General features: G+C 43.0%; 1 protein-coding gene across 1 annotated transcript; it reads left to right on the top strand.

Moving 5' to 3' along the window:
* Window positions 1–5,089: 5,089 nt before the first annotated feature.
* On the top strand, window positions 5,090–9,456 carry LOC132379756 (interferon-induced protein with tetratricopeptide repeats 1-like). The gene is made up of 2 exons (XM_059948040.1): window positions 5,090–5,142; window positions 5,884–9,456. Exon 2 carries the CDS (start codon window positions 6,756–6,758, stop codon window positions 8,223–8,225), a length of 1,470 nt encoding a protein of 489 aa, XP_059804023.1. The 5' UTR covers window positions 5,090–5,142; window positions 5,884–6,755; the 3' UTR covers window positions 8,226–9,456.
* The last annotated feature ends 3,125 nt before the right edge of the window (window positions 9,457–12,581 follow it).

The following is a 12,581-nucleotide window of genomic DNA, read 5'->3' on the forward strand; positions in this document are numbered from 1 at the left end:
GCTGAATGTGGTGGAGGAGTGTCCTGGAAGAGGAATGATGGGCAAGTTACAGTCGAGGGGATCTGTGGATTATTCTTGGATTTCAAAAATTTTTGAATGAGAAAAAGGAATTAAGTTTTTACTCATAATTACTAACGGAGCAACACATTAGTTATAGCTTAAGTGAGCTATTGTCCCATAAAATTTGCAGAGTTAGGGAGAATGAGAAGGGAGATGCAGAAAGGAGAAAAGAGAGCATATGACCAGCTGCTCGGATCAATCATCTGAAATTTCAAAGAGAGAAGGTCATCACCAGTTAACTGGACACTTTTTCCTCAGTCACTACAGTAGCATAGTGGTTAGCACAGCTGGGGCATCGGAGTTCAGAGTTTCGTTCTGATGTCGTGAGTAAGCAGTTTTTCCGTTCCTCCTCGTGAGTATGTGAGTTTCCTTCAGATGCACCGCTTTTTCCTTCCACATTCCAAAGTCAAACCTGTTAGCAGGCTGATTTGTCATTGTAAACTGTCTGGATATTGCGCTAGGATTATATAGGTGTGTTGTTGGGTGGTGAGTCTCATTGGGCCAGTTTGGGCTGTTCCATGCTGTATGTCTAAATAAAATATAATTAAACTTCATTTACTTGTGCACAAAGAGAAGAGTGTGTCTCCTGTCACCACACTGTTCTGAAGTCTGAACAGAGGAATGTCCTTTTTATACAGAATTGACCAGCAGGTACAGATGTTGACTATTCCTGTTGGCGAAACATTTTAATTCTGATTCCCATTCTCATTCTGACATCTCAGTCCATGTTCTCCTCTTGAGGCCACCCTGAGGATGGAGGAGCAACACCTTACATTCCGTCTGGGCAGCCTCCAAACTGATGGCATGAATATCAATTTTTCCATCGGGGGAGGAAAAGATTCACACCCACTTCCCTCTTCTTCTATTCCCCACTCTGGCCTCTTACCTCTTCTCAGCTCTCTATCACTTCCCCCTGGGTCCCTTCCTCCTCCACTTTCTCTTCTGGTCCACTCTCCTATCTGATCGGGTTCCTTCCTCTCCAGCTCTTTATCTTTCCTACCTTTCTGGTATCACATTCACGAAACACCTTCTAACTGTTCCTCCTCCCTCCCAAACCTTGGTTATGATCTGGCTTTTCCCCCCTTTCCTTTCCAGTCATGAAGAAGGGTCTCAGTCAGAAACATTGACTGTTTATGCATTTCCATGGATGCTGCCTGACCTGCAGAGTTCCTCCAGCATTTTATGTGTGTTGATTTCATGAAGCTGTGTGTGTTTATATTTCTTACTTGCAAAATCAGTAATCATTCGCAGTACAGAGCTTGAAAGTCAATAAAAATATTACCTAACAATTGACAATACTTTGAAATTACTAACACAATTATTCCTTAGTTGGTGTGTGCTCCTTGAATACTTCTGTTAAATTCCTACCTCATCTCTGCCAGCCCAAATGGATCCAGTTCTCAGCAGTGAAAAAGGAAGCTACATTATCAGTTACCTTTCTTGCCGAAGCTGTCTGCGCCTATCTACAATCTATCTGTGCCTGGACATGCTGTCCATCCTTGCCTTGCCTCCACTTCCACAAAGGGGCAGGCTGTTGTCGGTTTACAAGCCACACAAGGACTGATCGGAAAGTGCTGAGAGCTCAGCCGTACTTTGATCATTTTCAATATAATGCACACCGTGCTCTGCCAGTCACCACTTAGAAATGTTGTGTTTCATATTTCATGTTTCTGTTTAGCTCCTTATGAAGAAGGCCAATCACCCCATTGAATTGATGCTGACACCAAACTCTCCCAACAGATTTATATCCCTCTGACACTTCTCTCTAACACGTTCGTTCATGCTTTGTCCTCAGTAGACACTACCAGCCTCCTTCCCCCTTTGATCCCATCTCTCATCCGTGCCGGGTCTTTACCATTCCCTCTGATCTTCAACTCTCTGAGGCAGAGCGCTCTGTCCTCAGTAAGGGCCTCAGCTTTGTCCCCCTTTGCCCACACCTCAGCAATGATGCTGAACTCGTCTTCTGCCGACTCCGTCTCCGAGCTTACTTCTTTGATAAGGACTGTCCTACCCCAAGCGAACACCCCTTCTCCCGTCTTCAACCCTCCTCCTCTTCGTGGGCACCCCGCTCTGGTCTTCTGCCTGCTATGGATCTCTTTATTGGTAATTACTGACGGGACATCAACCGTCTTGACTTCACCACACCCTGTTCCAATTCCAACCTCACTTCTTCCGAACGCTCTGCTCTCTGCTCCCTCCACATCAAACCCAACCTCACTATAAAACCCACCGATAAGGGGGGAGCTGTTGTTGTCTGGTGTACTGACCTCTACCTGGCCGAGGCACAGCAACAAGTCTCTGATACCTCCTCTTATTTACCCCTTGATCATGACCCCACAAAAGAGCACCAGGCCACTGTCTCCTATACCATCACCAGTCTTATCAGCTCTGAGAATCTCCCATCCACTGCCACCTACCTCATAGTTCCCACACCTGTCACTTCCCGTTTCTACCTCCTACCCAAGATCCACAAACCTGCCTGTCCAGGTAGATCTATTGTCTCAGCTTGCTCCTGCCCCACCAAACTCATTTCTGCATACCTTGACACTATTTTATCCCCCCTTGTTCAAACTCTTCCCACCTATGTTCACTTCTCATGCCTTGAATTTTTTCAAAGATTTTAAGTTCCCTGGCCCCCACCGCCTTATTTTCACCATGGACGTTCAGTCCCTATATACCTCCATCCCCAACCCGGACGGTCTCAAAGCTCTTCACTTCTTTCCATTCTGACAGTTGCTGTAGAAGGACTCAGCATCACATCATTGCTTTTATATCCAAACTAGGATTCCCAAGTCCCTTGGCATCTGATTTCTGAAGTTGCTCTCCATTTAGAAAATAGCCAGACTAAACGGGTCAACCAAGATTTGGAACAAACCCTAAGATACCTGGTCTCAGAAAAACCTGACGACTGATGCGACCAATTGATGTGAGCAGAGGTCACCCAAATACCTTACAGCATTCAGGGCAGGGGACATCACTGTTCAACTGCTAGTTTGGTTATAATTCGTCACCCTTTCTAGAACAGGAGGCCGAAGTTGAGGTTCCTCGAGCCTAAGATTTCATCCAATTCTGCAAGCAGAAATGAACCTGGGCAAGAGAGATTTGGCTGGTCACTACTCGGAAGGTGGAATCCAAGGCAAACTGAAGGAGAAGACAGGGACCCACTTTGCAGCCTGCGCAAAATGTCTGGCTGTTCACTCAGGCCTTGTCTCTCTGGGAGGAGTCTAGAAATTTGGCATACAAGTTCATTGCATCTTTCAAAGTCCTCAAAAAAGTAAACCTGGTGCTGTACAGCTCCCCAAGATAACGAAGATCAATCCACATCGATAAATTAAAACCTGTCTACACCAGCCCCAGAGGAGTAGATTTAAAAGGTGGGAGGAGGGGAGAGAAAGCCACTGGGTGAGAGGTGAAACCTGGAAGGGGAGGGATGAAGTAAAGAGCTGGGAAGCTGATTGGTGAGATGAGGTAAGAGAAGGAAAAGGCGATGGGAAATGGAGAAGTGGGGGAAACGTTGGGGAGAATTACCAGAAAATTGAGAAATTGATGGAGGCCAGCCAATCAGAATATAAGATATTATTCCTGTAATCTAAGTGTGTCTTTATCATGACAACAGAGGAGGCCATGGATGGACATCAAGTCAAGCCAAGTCAAGTTTATTGTCATTTCAACCATTGATTGCTGGTACAGTACACAGTAAAAACAAAGTGATGTTTCTCCAGGACCCTGGTGCTACATGAAACAACACAAAACTACACTAGACTATGTGAGACAGCACAAGGCGACACTAGACTACATAAAACAACATAAAAACTCCACTAGACTACAGACCTGCACAGGACTACATAAAGTGCACAAAACAGTGCAGGGCAGTACAATAATTAATAAACAAGACAATAGGCACAGTAGAGGACAAATTACAATATAATAATAAATTATGGAGATGTCAGTCCAGGCTCTGGGTATTGAGGAGTCTGATGGCTTGGGAGAAGAAACTGTTGCACAGTCTGGTCGTGAGAGCCCGAATGCTTTGGTACCTTTTGCTAGATGACAACGAGGAGAAGAGTTTGTGTGAGGGGTGTGTGGGGTCCTTCACAATGCTGTTAGCTTTGCGGTAGCAGCGTGTGGTGTAGGTGTCTGTAATAGCAGGAAGAGAGACCCCGATGATCTTCTCAGCTGACCTCACTATCTGCTGCAGGGTATTGTGATCCAGGACGGTGCAATTCCCAAACCAGGCAGTGATGCAGCTGCTCAGGATGCTCTCGATACATCCTCTGTAGAATGTGGTGAGGATGGGAGGTGGGAGATGGACTTTGCTCAGCCTTCGTAGAAAGTAGAGACATATGGGAAGTGGAATTAAAATGGCTGGCTACAGGAAAATCCCGCATGTTCTGGCAGACAGAGCGTAATACTCAGTGAATCAGTCTCCCAATCTGTGTTGGGTCTCACCGATGTACAGGTGGCCACAGTGGGAGCACCCAACATAGTAAACAAACTTAAAAGACTCACAGGTGAAGTGTCGGCTCACCTGGAAGTATAGTTTAGGGTTGTGTGGGGTTTAAGCTACAACCACCTTCTTCATTCAGTCCAGATTTCAACTTGGAGACCTGCAAAGCTGTATCCATGAAACCAGAAGCCCTTGCTGGCTCTGAGAACATCACTGTTACTAATGTCTCTGTCTTCCTTCCACAGAACTCTGGGAAGGGGAAAAGCAGGGAAACACAAATAGTTAAAAGGCAGTCTGCAATGACTGACAGGTATGCCAAGTAGGCAGAGAAACGATCAACCAATCATGTTTGGTCTGGTGGGCAAAGTGATTTATTACTTATGCTCTGCTAGCCTTCCTTGTTATTGGATCCAGGCAGCTCTGCATCAGCCTGTATAGTTGTTTCAGTGACATCACTTCTTGGAAAATACTGCTTTCATTTTCTAGGATAAGTTTCTATTCAGCATCAGGGAGTTGCAGTCAATCTGTTCGAGCAGGAAATCAGAACATCGGACACCCTGCACCATTGATATTAAAGGTCCATCGGAAGCTGTGAAAGACGTTCAAGGAATTTTCTTTCAAAAGAACATAATGAGGTAGTGAGCACTGTAAATTAAATTTTTTTTTTAATTTACTGTATTAACTTAGGTATTTAAATTTATTTTTTAACCATTGCACAGAAGCTTGATTATGGAAGTATGCTGAATGCATTGCTATAACTGTATTTAGTGCACTATGTTGGTGTTGCGCATTCATGGGCACATCATTAAAGGCAGATCAGGCTGCTTGTGTCGAAAGTAAAGCAGAGTTATTATTTCAGGTCAATAAGCTTTCATTGCAAAAAATGATCTCCCAGTTAAACAGATTACAGCCCAGTCACTTGTTTCAACAACTTCACACAAAAAAGCATATCCAGTGCTTTCTGTTGTTATTTAGACGTTAAGTATCTGCAACACTCTCTGTACCATTTTGGATGCTCAGCAGTACCAAGACTGGTGAGAGTCAAACATCAGACAATCTCAGCGTCATACAGACAAAAATAGGCCTTTTGCCCATCATTAAGGTGCTGCTTCATAATTGGCCGATCAGCTATTTGCATTAACGAGCGGGTGTACAGGTGTACATAATAGAGTGTACAACTTGATGAATAGGGTAATAATGTACATATAAAATAAAAGTAACTTCCATTTGGGCTAGGTATATGTACAACTTGAAATTTATTCACGTGCTGTTTATAGTTTGGTGAATACAGTAACTATCGGCTTTGTTACAAGAAATGATGTGAAAAAATGATTATGTATGAAGTGATGAATTTCATGAATTTTCTTCACTTGCAGCAACACACAAAGAGATTTGTTGAAAGAGAAGCTCGATCAGCTTCAGTGTCACTTCACGTGAGACCCTCAGAAGGGAACCATTGACTTGAAAGATGTGACGTACAGACTGCGAGATGCTATAAATCTCGGTGTGAAATATCAAGCCACGTGATGTGTCACAACCAAATCGCTTTCATAAATTGTCTGCAGGGTAACAATAAAGAAGCCATTCAGAGCTTCAATGAAACTCTCGCTATCCTGCATTTTGCCAGAAAGCAAAGTTGTTTAATCAATGTAAATATCACTTTGGAAAGGCATTTGAGCATCGTCCAATATCAGCTATTGAACCACAACTGAATTTTGCATTTATAAATGTAAGAAATGGAGAGTATTCCAAAACAAAAAGATCTACAGTACTCTTTTGAAATTAGATGATATTCATCCAGAAAATTTGCACAGAATACAGTACGTCTACATGTGGGACATTTGAATTATACCAGAGAGGATGTAAATCAAATGCCATCAGCCTGTTCCGTAATGCACTGACAGTTGAATATGATTCAAATGAATAGAAGAAAGTGTCATGATAAATTGGAGATGAGGACTGACAAAAACCTTTGCAAGGATCCACATGATAGTAAGGCTCTGGAATAAGGAATTCCTATCATTTTGGTTAGTCGGATCACTTGACTGTACTCTTGCTTCCTGCACACTGACAGAGCCTAAGGTGACTTGCATGTTCTCTGATAAAACATTTTACTGATGGACAGGCTGAGCATTTCCAGGTTTTCAATACCATAATTAAAAAAAATACTTTAGAAGGCAACTTCTATACAGTCAGTAAATCTGCTTTTTCTGGGATTGCAGGTCAGACCTGCATCAAGTGATCTGAGATGGAATTCATGATTCCGTTTTTTCTCTCTTGCAGCAACACACCGGGAGATTTATTGAAAGAGAAGCTCGATCAGCTGCAGTGTCACTTCACATGGAGGCCACAGAAAGAAACTATTGATGTGGAAGATGTGAAGGACAGATTGCAAGATTCTAACCATATGAATTTGAAGTATAAAGATCAGTCCTACAACCAACTCGCTTTTGTAAACTGTCTGCAGGGCAATTATTTGGAAGCAATTCAAAATTTAAAGGAAGCTGAAAAAATTCAGAGGGAGAACCACAAAGATGAATATGAAAGAAGAAGCATCATCACCTATGGAAACTTTGCCTGGGTGCATTACCACATGGGACAGCTGACCAAGTCCCAGTCCTATCTCGACAAGCTGGAGATGATCTGTAAACCGCTCAGTGATGGCCCTCGCTATACAGCAATGATACCCGAGGTGTACGGGGAGAAGGGATGGTCATTGATGAGTTCTGCTGGTGAATACTATGAGGAGGCAAAGGAATGCCTTGCAAAGGCTCTGGAGCAAGACCCTGACAACACTGAGTGGATAATGGGATATGCAACCGCACTTTCTCGTCTGGAATCAATGTCTGGAACCCCAGAGAGTCGTGATCAGAGTCAGTCAGTGAAGTATTTCGGACGAGTACTGGAGCTTGATCCAGATGATACTGTGGCCATGGTGCTGTTGGCTCTAAAACTGCAGAGGTTAGGGCAAAATGAGGAAGCAAATGAATTAGTTGAACAAGCATTGCAGAAGAACTCTAATCTTGCATATGTGCTTCGCTATGCTGCAAAATATTATAGACAACGGGGATTTGTGGAGAGGGCAATTGAGCTCTTGAAACAAGCATTAGAATTAACTCCACACTCTGGTTTCTTACACCACCAACTTGGATTGTGCTACAGAAGTAAGCTGAAATACACTCACAGCAGATATCCTCGCAATCCTGAATTTCAGCAGAAAGCTGAGTTGATCAATCTATGCAAATATCACTTTGAAAAGTCTTTTGAACACCGTCAAAGGTCAGCTATTAAACCGCAACTGGTCTTTGCAGACATCTGCATAACAAGTGGGGAGTATTCCAGAGCAGAGGAGACTTACCGTAGATTGGTGGAGTTAGTGGACATTCGTCCAGAGAATATGCAGAGCATTTGTCTGGAAGCTGGGTTATTTGAACTGCACCAGAAAAAATCTGAAACAAATGCTGTTTGCCTCTTCCTGAAAGGAGTAAAAATTGAATATAACTCAGAAGAACGGGAAAAATGTCGCACAAATTTGGAGAAGTGGGCAGTTAGGAAACTTATAGTTAATGCAAATGACAGCAAGGCTCTTGGTGTCAAAGCATTACTGTATCAGCTGGATGGGAACAAGGATAAAGCGACTGAATACTTTGAGAAGGCCTTGGAGTTTGATCCTGGCAATGAGGAATATGTGAGTGCTCTTTCTCAATTACACATCTGAGCACCACTGGTTTCTTTAAAAGATATATTTCCATCTGATCTCAGGATAGGTTTAGTGGGCTGTTGCTTTAATATTATTGTGTTTCTTTTAAAAATATTATTTCCTCAAGTACCCTGAGCAAACCAAATTCAATTGTGCTTCTCTGGACTCTGGAAAGATGGGATTTGGGAAACTGCAGCAAGTGGTGTCAAATGAGAAATCAAGCATTTTTCCTCATTGGTTTGTTTGACCTATTAACCATTGAATGTATTTTCATTTTCACGTATTCTGATGCATAATTGTAATTCTGGAATGATTTTTGAAGTGCGATTGTATCTTATGAATCATTATAAAATATACTCTTAAGCTATGTCTATTAATTAAACCTTCAAAGCCAACGTTGGGTCCTGTCTTGACACAATCAAAGGAACGCTAGCAACAAATCCTTAACAGCACGATTCCAAGCTGCTGAGTGTGGTGGAGGAATTGTTTGGAAGGCGGAATGACTGGCGAGTGGCAGTGGAGGGGTTTGGGAATAGTTCATGGAAATTCAAAAAGATAATATTTTCAACAAAAAAAGGATTAGATTTGTCATTCATAATAATCAACCAAGGACAATGTAACTGCAAAACTCCAAACAAGATTGTGTGTGACAATGGAATGAGAAGATAGAATGGTATAGTTCAAGGATCATGCCTCTGATATAGTGATAGCCAGAAGACATTCCTGTCATGTGCATGGGCTTGGCTGCTGATAAGGAGATAACCCTGTAAGTAGACAATGGAAATCAGATATGGTTATAGATTAAGTGAACTATTGTCCCATAAAGTTTTCAGGGATGGGGAAGAATGAGAAGGAAGATGCAGAAAAGAGAAAAAAGAGCATATGACCACCAGTTCGGGATCCATCCTCTGAAATTTCAAAGAGAGAAGGTGTCGTCGGCAATTATCTGGACACTTGTTCCTCAGTCCCCATGGTAGCATAGTGGTTAGCACAGCTGGGGCATCAGAGTTCAGAGTTTCATTCTGATGTCGTGTATAAGTAGTTTTTCCATTCCTCCTCGTGAATACATGAGTTTCCTCCGGATGCTCCGCTTTTCCTCCCTCATTCCAAAGACAAACCTGTTAGCAGGCTGATTTGTCATTGTAAACTGTCCTGATATCACACTAGGGTTATAAAGGTGTGTTATTGGGTGGTGAGTCTCATTGGGCCAGTAGGGGCTGTTCCATGCTGTATGTCTAAATAAAATATAATTATACTTCATTTACTTGTGCACAAGGAGAAGAGTGTGTCTCCTGTCACCACACTGTTCTGAAGTCTGAACAGAGGAATGTCATTTTTATACAGAATTGACTGGCAGGTACAGATGTTGACCATTCTTGGTGGTGAAACATTTTAATTCTGATTCCCATTCACATTCTGACATCTCAGTCCATGTTCTCCTCTTGAGGCCACCCTCAGGATGGAGGAACAACAGCTTATATTCTGTCTGGGCAGCCTCCAAACTGATGGCATGAATATCAATTTCTCCTTCTGGTGAGAAAAAATTCCCACCCCCTTCCCTCTTCTTCTATTATCCACTCTGGCCTCTTACCACTTCTCACCTCTCTATCACTTCCCCCGGGTCCCTTCCTACTCCCCATTCTCCTCTGGTCTACTCTGACCATTCTGACCATTGCCCTAGAAAGACTCTGCATCACATCATTGCTTGTATATCCAAAATAGGATTCCCAAGTCCCATTGAATCCGATTTCTGATTTCTGAAGTCCCATTTGGAAAATAGACAGACTAAGCAGTTCAACCAAGATTTGGAAAAAACCCTAAGATGCCTGGCCTCAGAAAAACCTGACGACTGATGCGACCAATTGATGTGAGCAGAGGTCACCCAAACACCTTACAACATCCAGGGCAGGGGACATCACTGTTCAACTGCTAGTTTGGTTATACTCCGCCACTCTTTCTAGAACAGGAGGCTGAAGTTGGGGTTCCTGGGGCCAAAGATCTCATCCAACACTGCAAGCAGAAATGGACCAGGGCCAGAGAGATTTGGCTGGTCTCTACCCGGAAGGTGGAATCCAAGGCAAACTGAAGAAGACGGTCCTGCTTTGCAGTGTGGGCAAAATGTCTGGCTGTCCACGGAGGACTTGCTTCTCCAGTAGGAATCTAGAAATTTGGCACCCAAGTTCACTGCACATTTCAACGTCCTCAAGGAAGTAAACCTGCTGCTGTACAGCTCCCCAAGACCATGAAGATCAGTCACACTTTCCACATCTCTAAATTAAAACCTGTCTGCACCAGCCCCGAAGGAGTAGATTTAAAAGGTAGGGGCAGGGGAGAGAAGGCCACCGGGTGAGAGGTGAAACTTGGAAGGGAAGGGATGAAGTAAAGAGCTGGGAAGCTGATTGCTGAGATGAAGTATAAATAAAAGGGAAAAGGGGATGGGAAATGGAGAAGGAGGTGAGGGTGGGGCATTGTTGGGGGGCATTGTACTGAACACAGTAACTTAGGCATATATATATATATAATATACATATATATATATATATATAGAGAGAGAGAGAGAGAGAGAGAGAGAGAGAGAGAGAGAGATGTGGAGTTATTTGATGAACAATCGATGTTATCGTTTCTCTGCAGACTGTTTACTTTTTACAAGGACACACACACACACAGAGACACATAGCTAGAGTTAAGATGGATTCGGTCAATGGAAGGCACAAGTAGCAAATCATTGTTGGAGTAATTTTGTATGTCCTGGAACTGGATAAGTGGCTATCACGTTGTGTGTGATTGGGGTAACTTTGTGGAATTTACTGGTGTGTCGGCCCTTGCCTGGGTGGTGGCTCCCTTGAAGATGGTCCCCTTTATGATAAGTTACTGTTGGTAATAATACATATGTGAATCCTGTTTGAGTATGCTGTGACCACCACTTTGAGATGTCCCGTAGCTGTATCGGGTGTGGTACCACTTGGTTTGAAAGTATTTTCATTGAACATCACCGTCGGTGATACTTCATGTGTGGAGTGGAACAACTTTGGAGAGAAAACCTACTGCAATTGTTATTTAGTATTGCTGTCGTGGAATCTGTGGAATATTGTAATTGCTTTCTCACAACACTCGCCTTTGGATTGCAAACATCTCGCATTAATTAACCTGTGCATCTGAACGGAACTTTTCTAACATACCATCGTAAGAGTGGAACTATTGCCGCCTGAGCTTGAATGAGCTTGGAAACTTTATTTTTTACACCTATAGATGTATAATACCTTTAACTCTTGATTTACCTGGTTTAAGTTACTATATGACATAGTCACTAATAAAATAGTGTTTTGTTAACAGCAAAACCAGACTCCAGCTGTGTTCTGTTGCTGCTGATACTTTGACAGGGTTGTGTGTACCTGACAAGGGCACTGAATGGTAGTGAGTGAGGAGGTGCAGGTGCAGGTGTAGCACTTGCAAGGTTAAGTGCCAGGAAGGAGACCAGTGGGGAGGGACGAATAGACAAGGGATTCGAGTAGGGAGTGATCCCTGCGGAAAGAGGAAGGTGACTGGAGGGAAAGATGTGCTTGGTGGTGGGATCACGTTGGAGGTGGCAAATCTCTGGTAGGGTGTCAGGAGAATGGGGTAAGTGCAGACGTGCAGCATGTACTCACAAACGAATCTCTGGATCCAGCAGCTGCTGCATCAGCACACACTGTAGTCTCTGGTCCCCAAAGGCAACAAAATTCAGCTGTACAGTGCTATTATTCATTCATGCAGTGGAATTATTTGAGGACAAATATGATTTATTCCAGGTTAAATCAATTTTATTTCATAACCTTAAAAATATTGTGCTATGCAATGGAATTTCTAGGCACATGAACAATAAAGACAAGCCATTTTTTTCAGAACTGCTGTCTGTCACACATTAACTACACTCATGAGGTCAATGTAGGTCTTACTGCACTGTGTTGAGGTACTATGGACTGCCTCTGTCACTTCACTACACTGTCCTCTAGGGGGCGATACACTACCCTCTGGGGTGATGGGGTGTGTGCGGTTTAATGTAGAACAATCTCGTTCATCCAGTCCAGATTTCAACTTAGATCAGCCAATCAGGTTGTGTCTGCTAGGCCAAGTTATTTATTTCTGTTGTTATCCCACCCTGCCTTTGTTGTTGGATACTGAGAGCTCTGCATCAGTCTTCATTGTTGTTTCAATGACATCATTGCTTAGAAAAAGCAGGTTTCGTGTTCTGGGATAAGTTTCGATTCACCATCAGGAAGGTGCAGATAATCTGTTAGAGCAGGAAATCAGAATGTAGGGTACCCTTCTCCATCAACTCAGCATTAAAAGTCCTTCTGAAACAGTGAAAGAAATTCAAAGAACATTCTTTCTGAA

Source organism: Hypanus sabinus, chromosome 22 (assembly GCF_030144855.1).
Source record: "Hypanus sabinus isolate sHypSab1 chromosome 22, sHypSab1.hap1, whole genome shotgun sequence".
NCBI lineage: Eukaryota > Metazoa > Chordata > Chondrichthyes > Myliobatiformes > Dasyatidae > Hypanus > Hypanus sabinus.

Bases quoted from the DNA above. Each gene is read 5' to 3' on its own strand.
- LOC132379756 (XM_059948040.1), top strand. From the start codon at position 6,756: ATGGAATTCATGATTCCGTTTTTTCTCTCTTGCAGCAACACACCGGGA.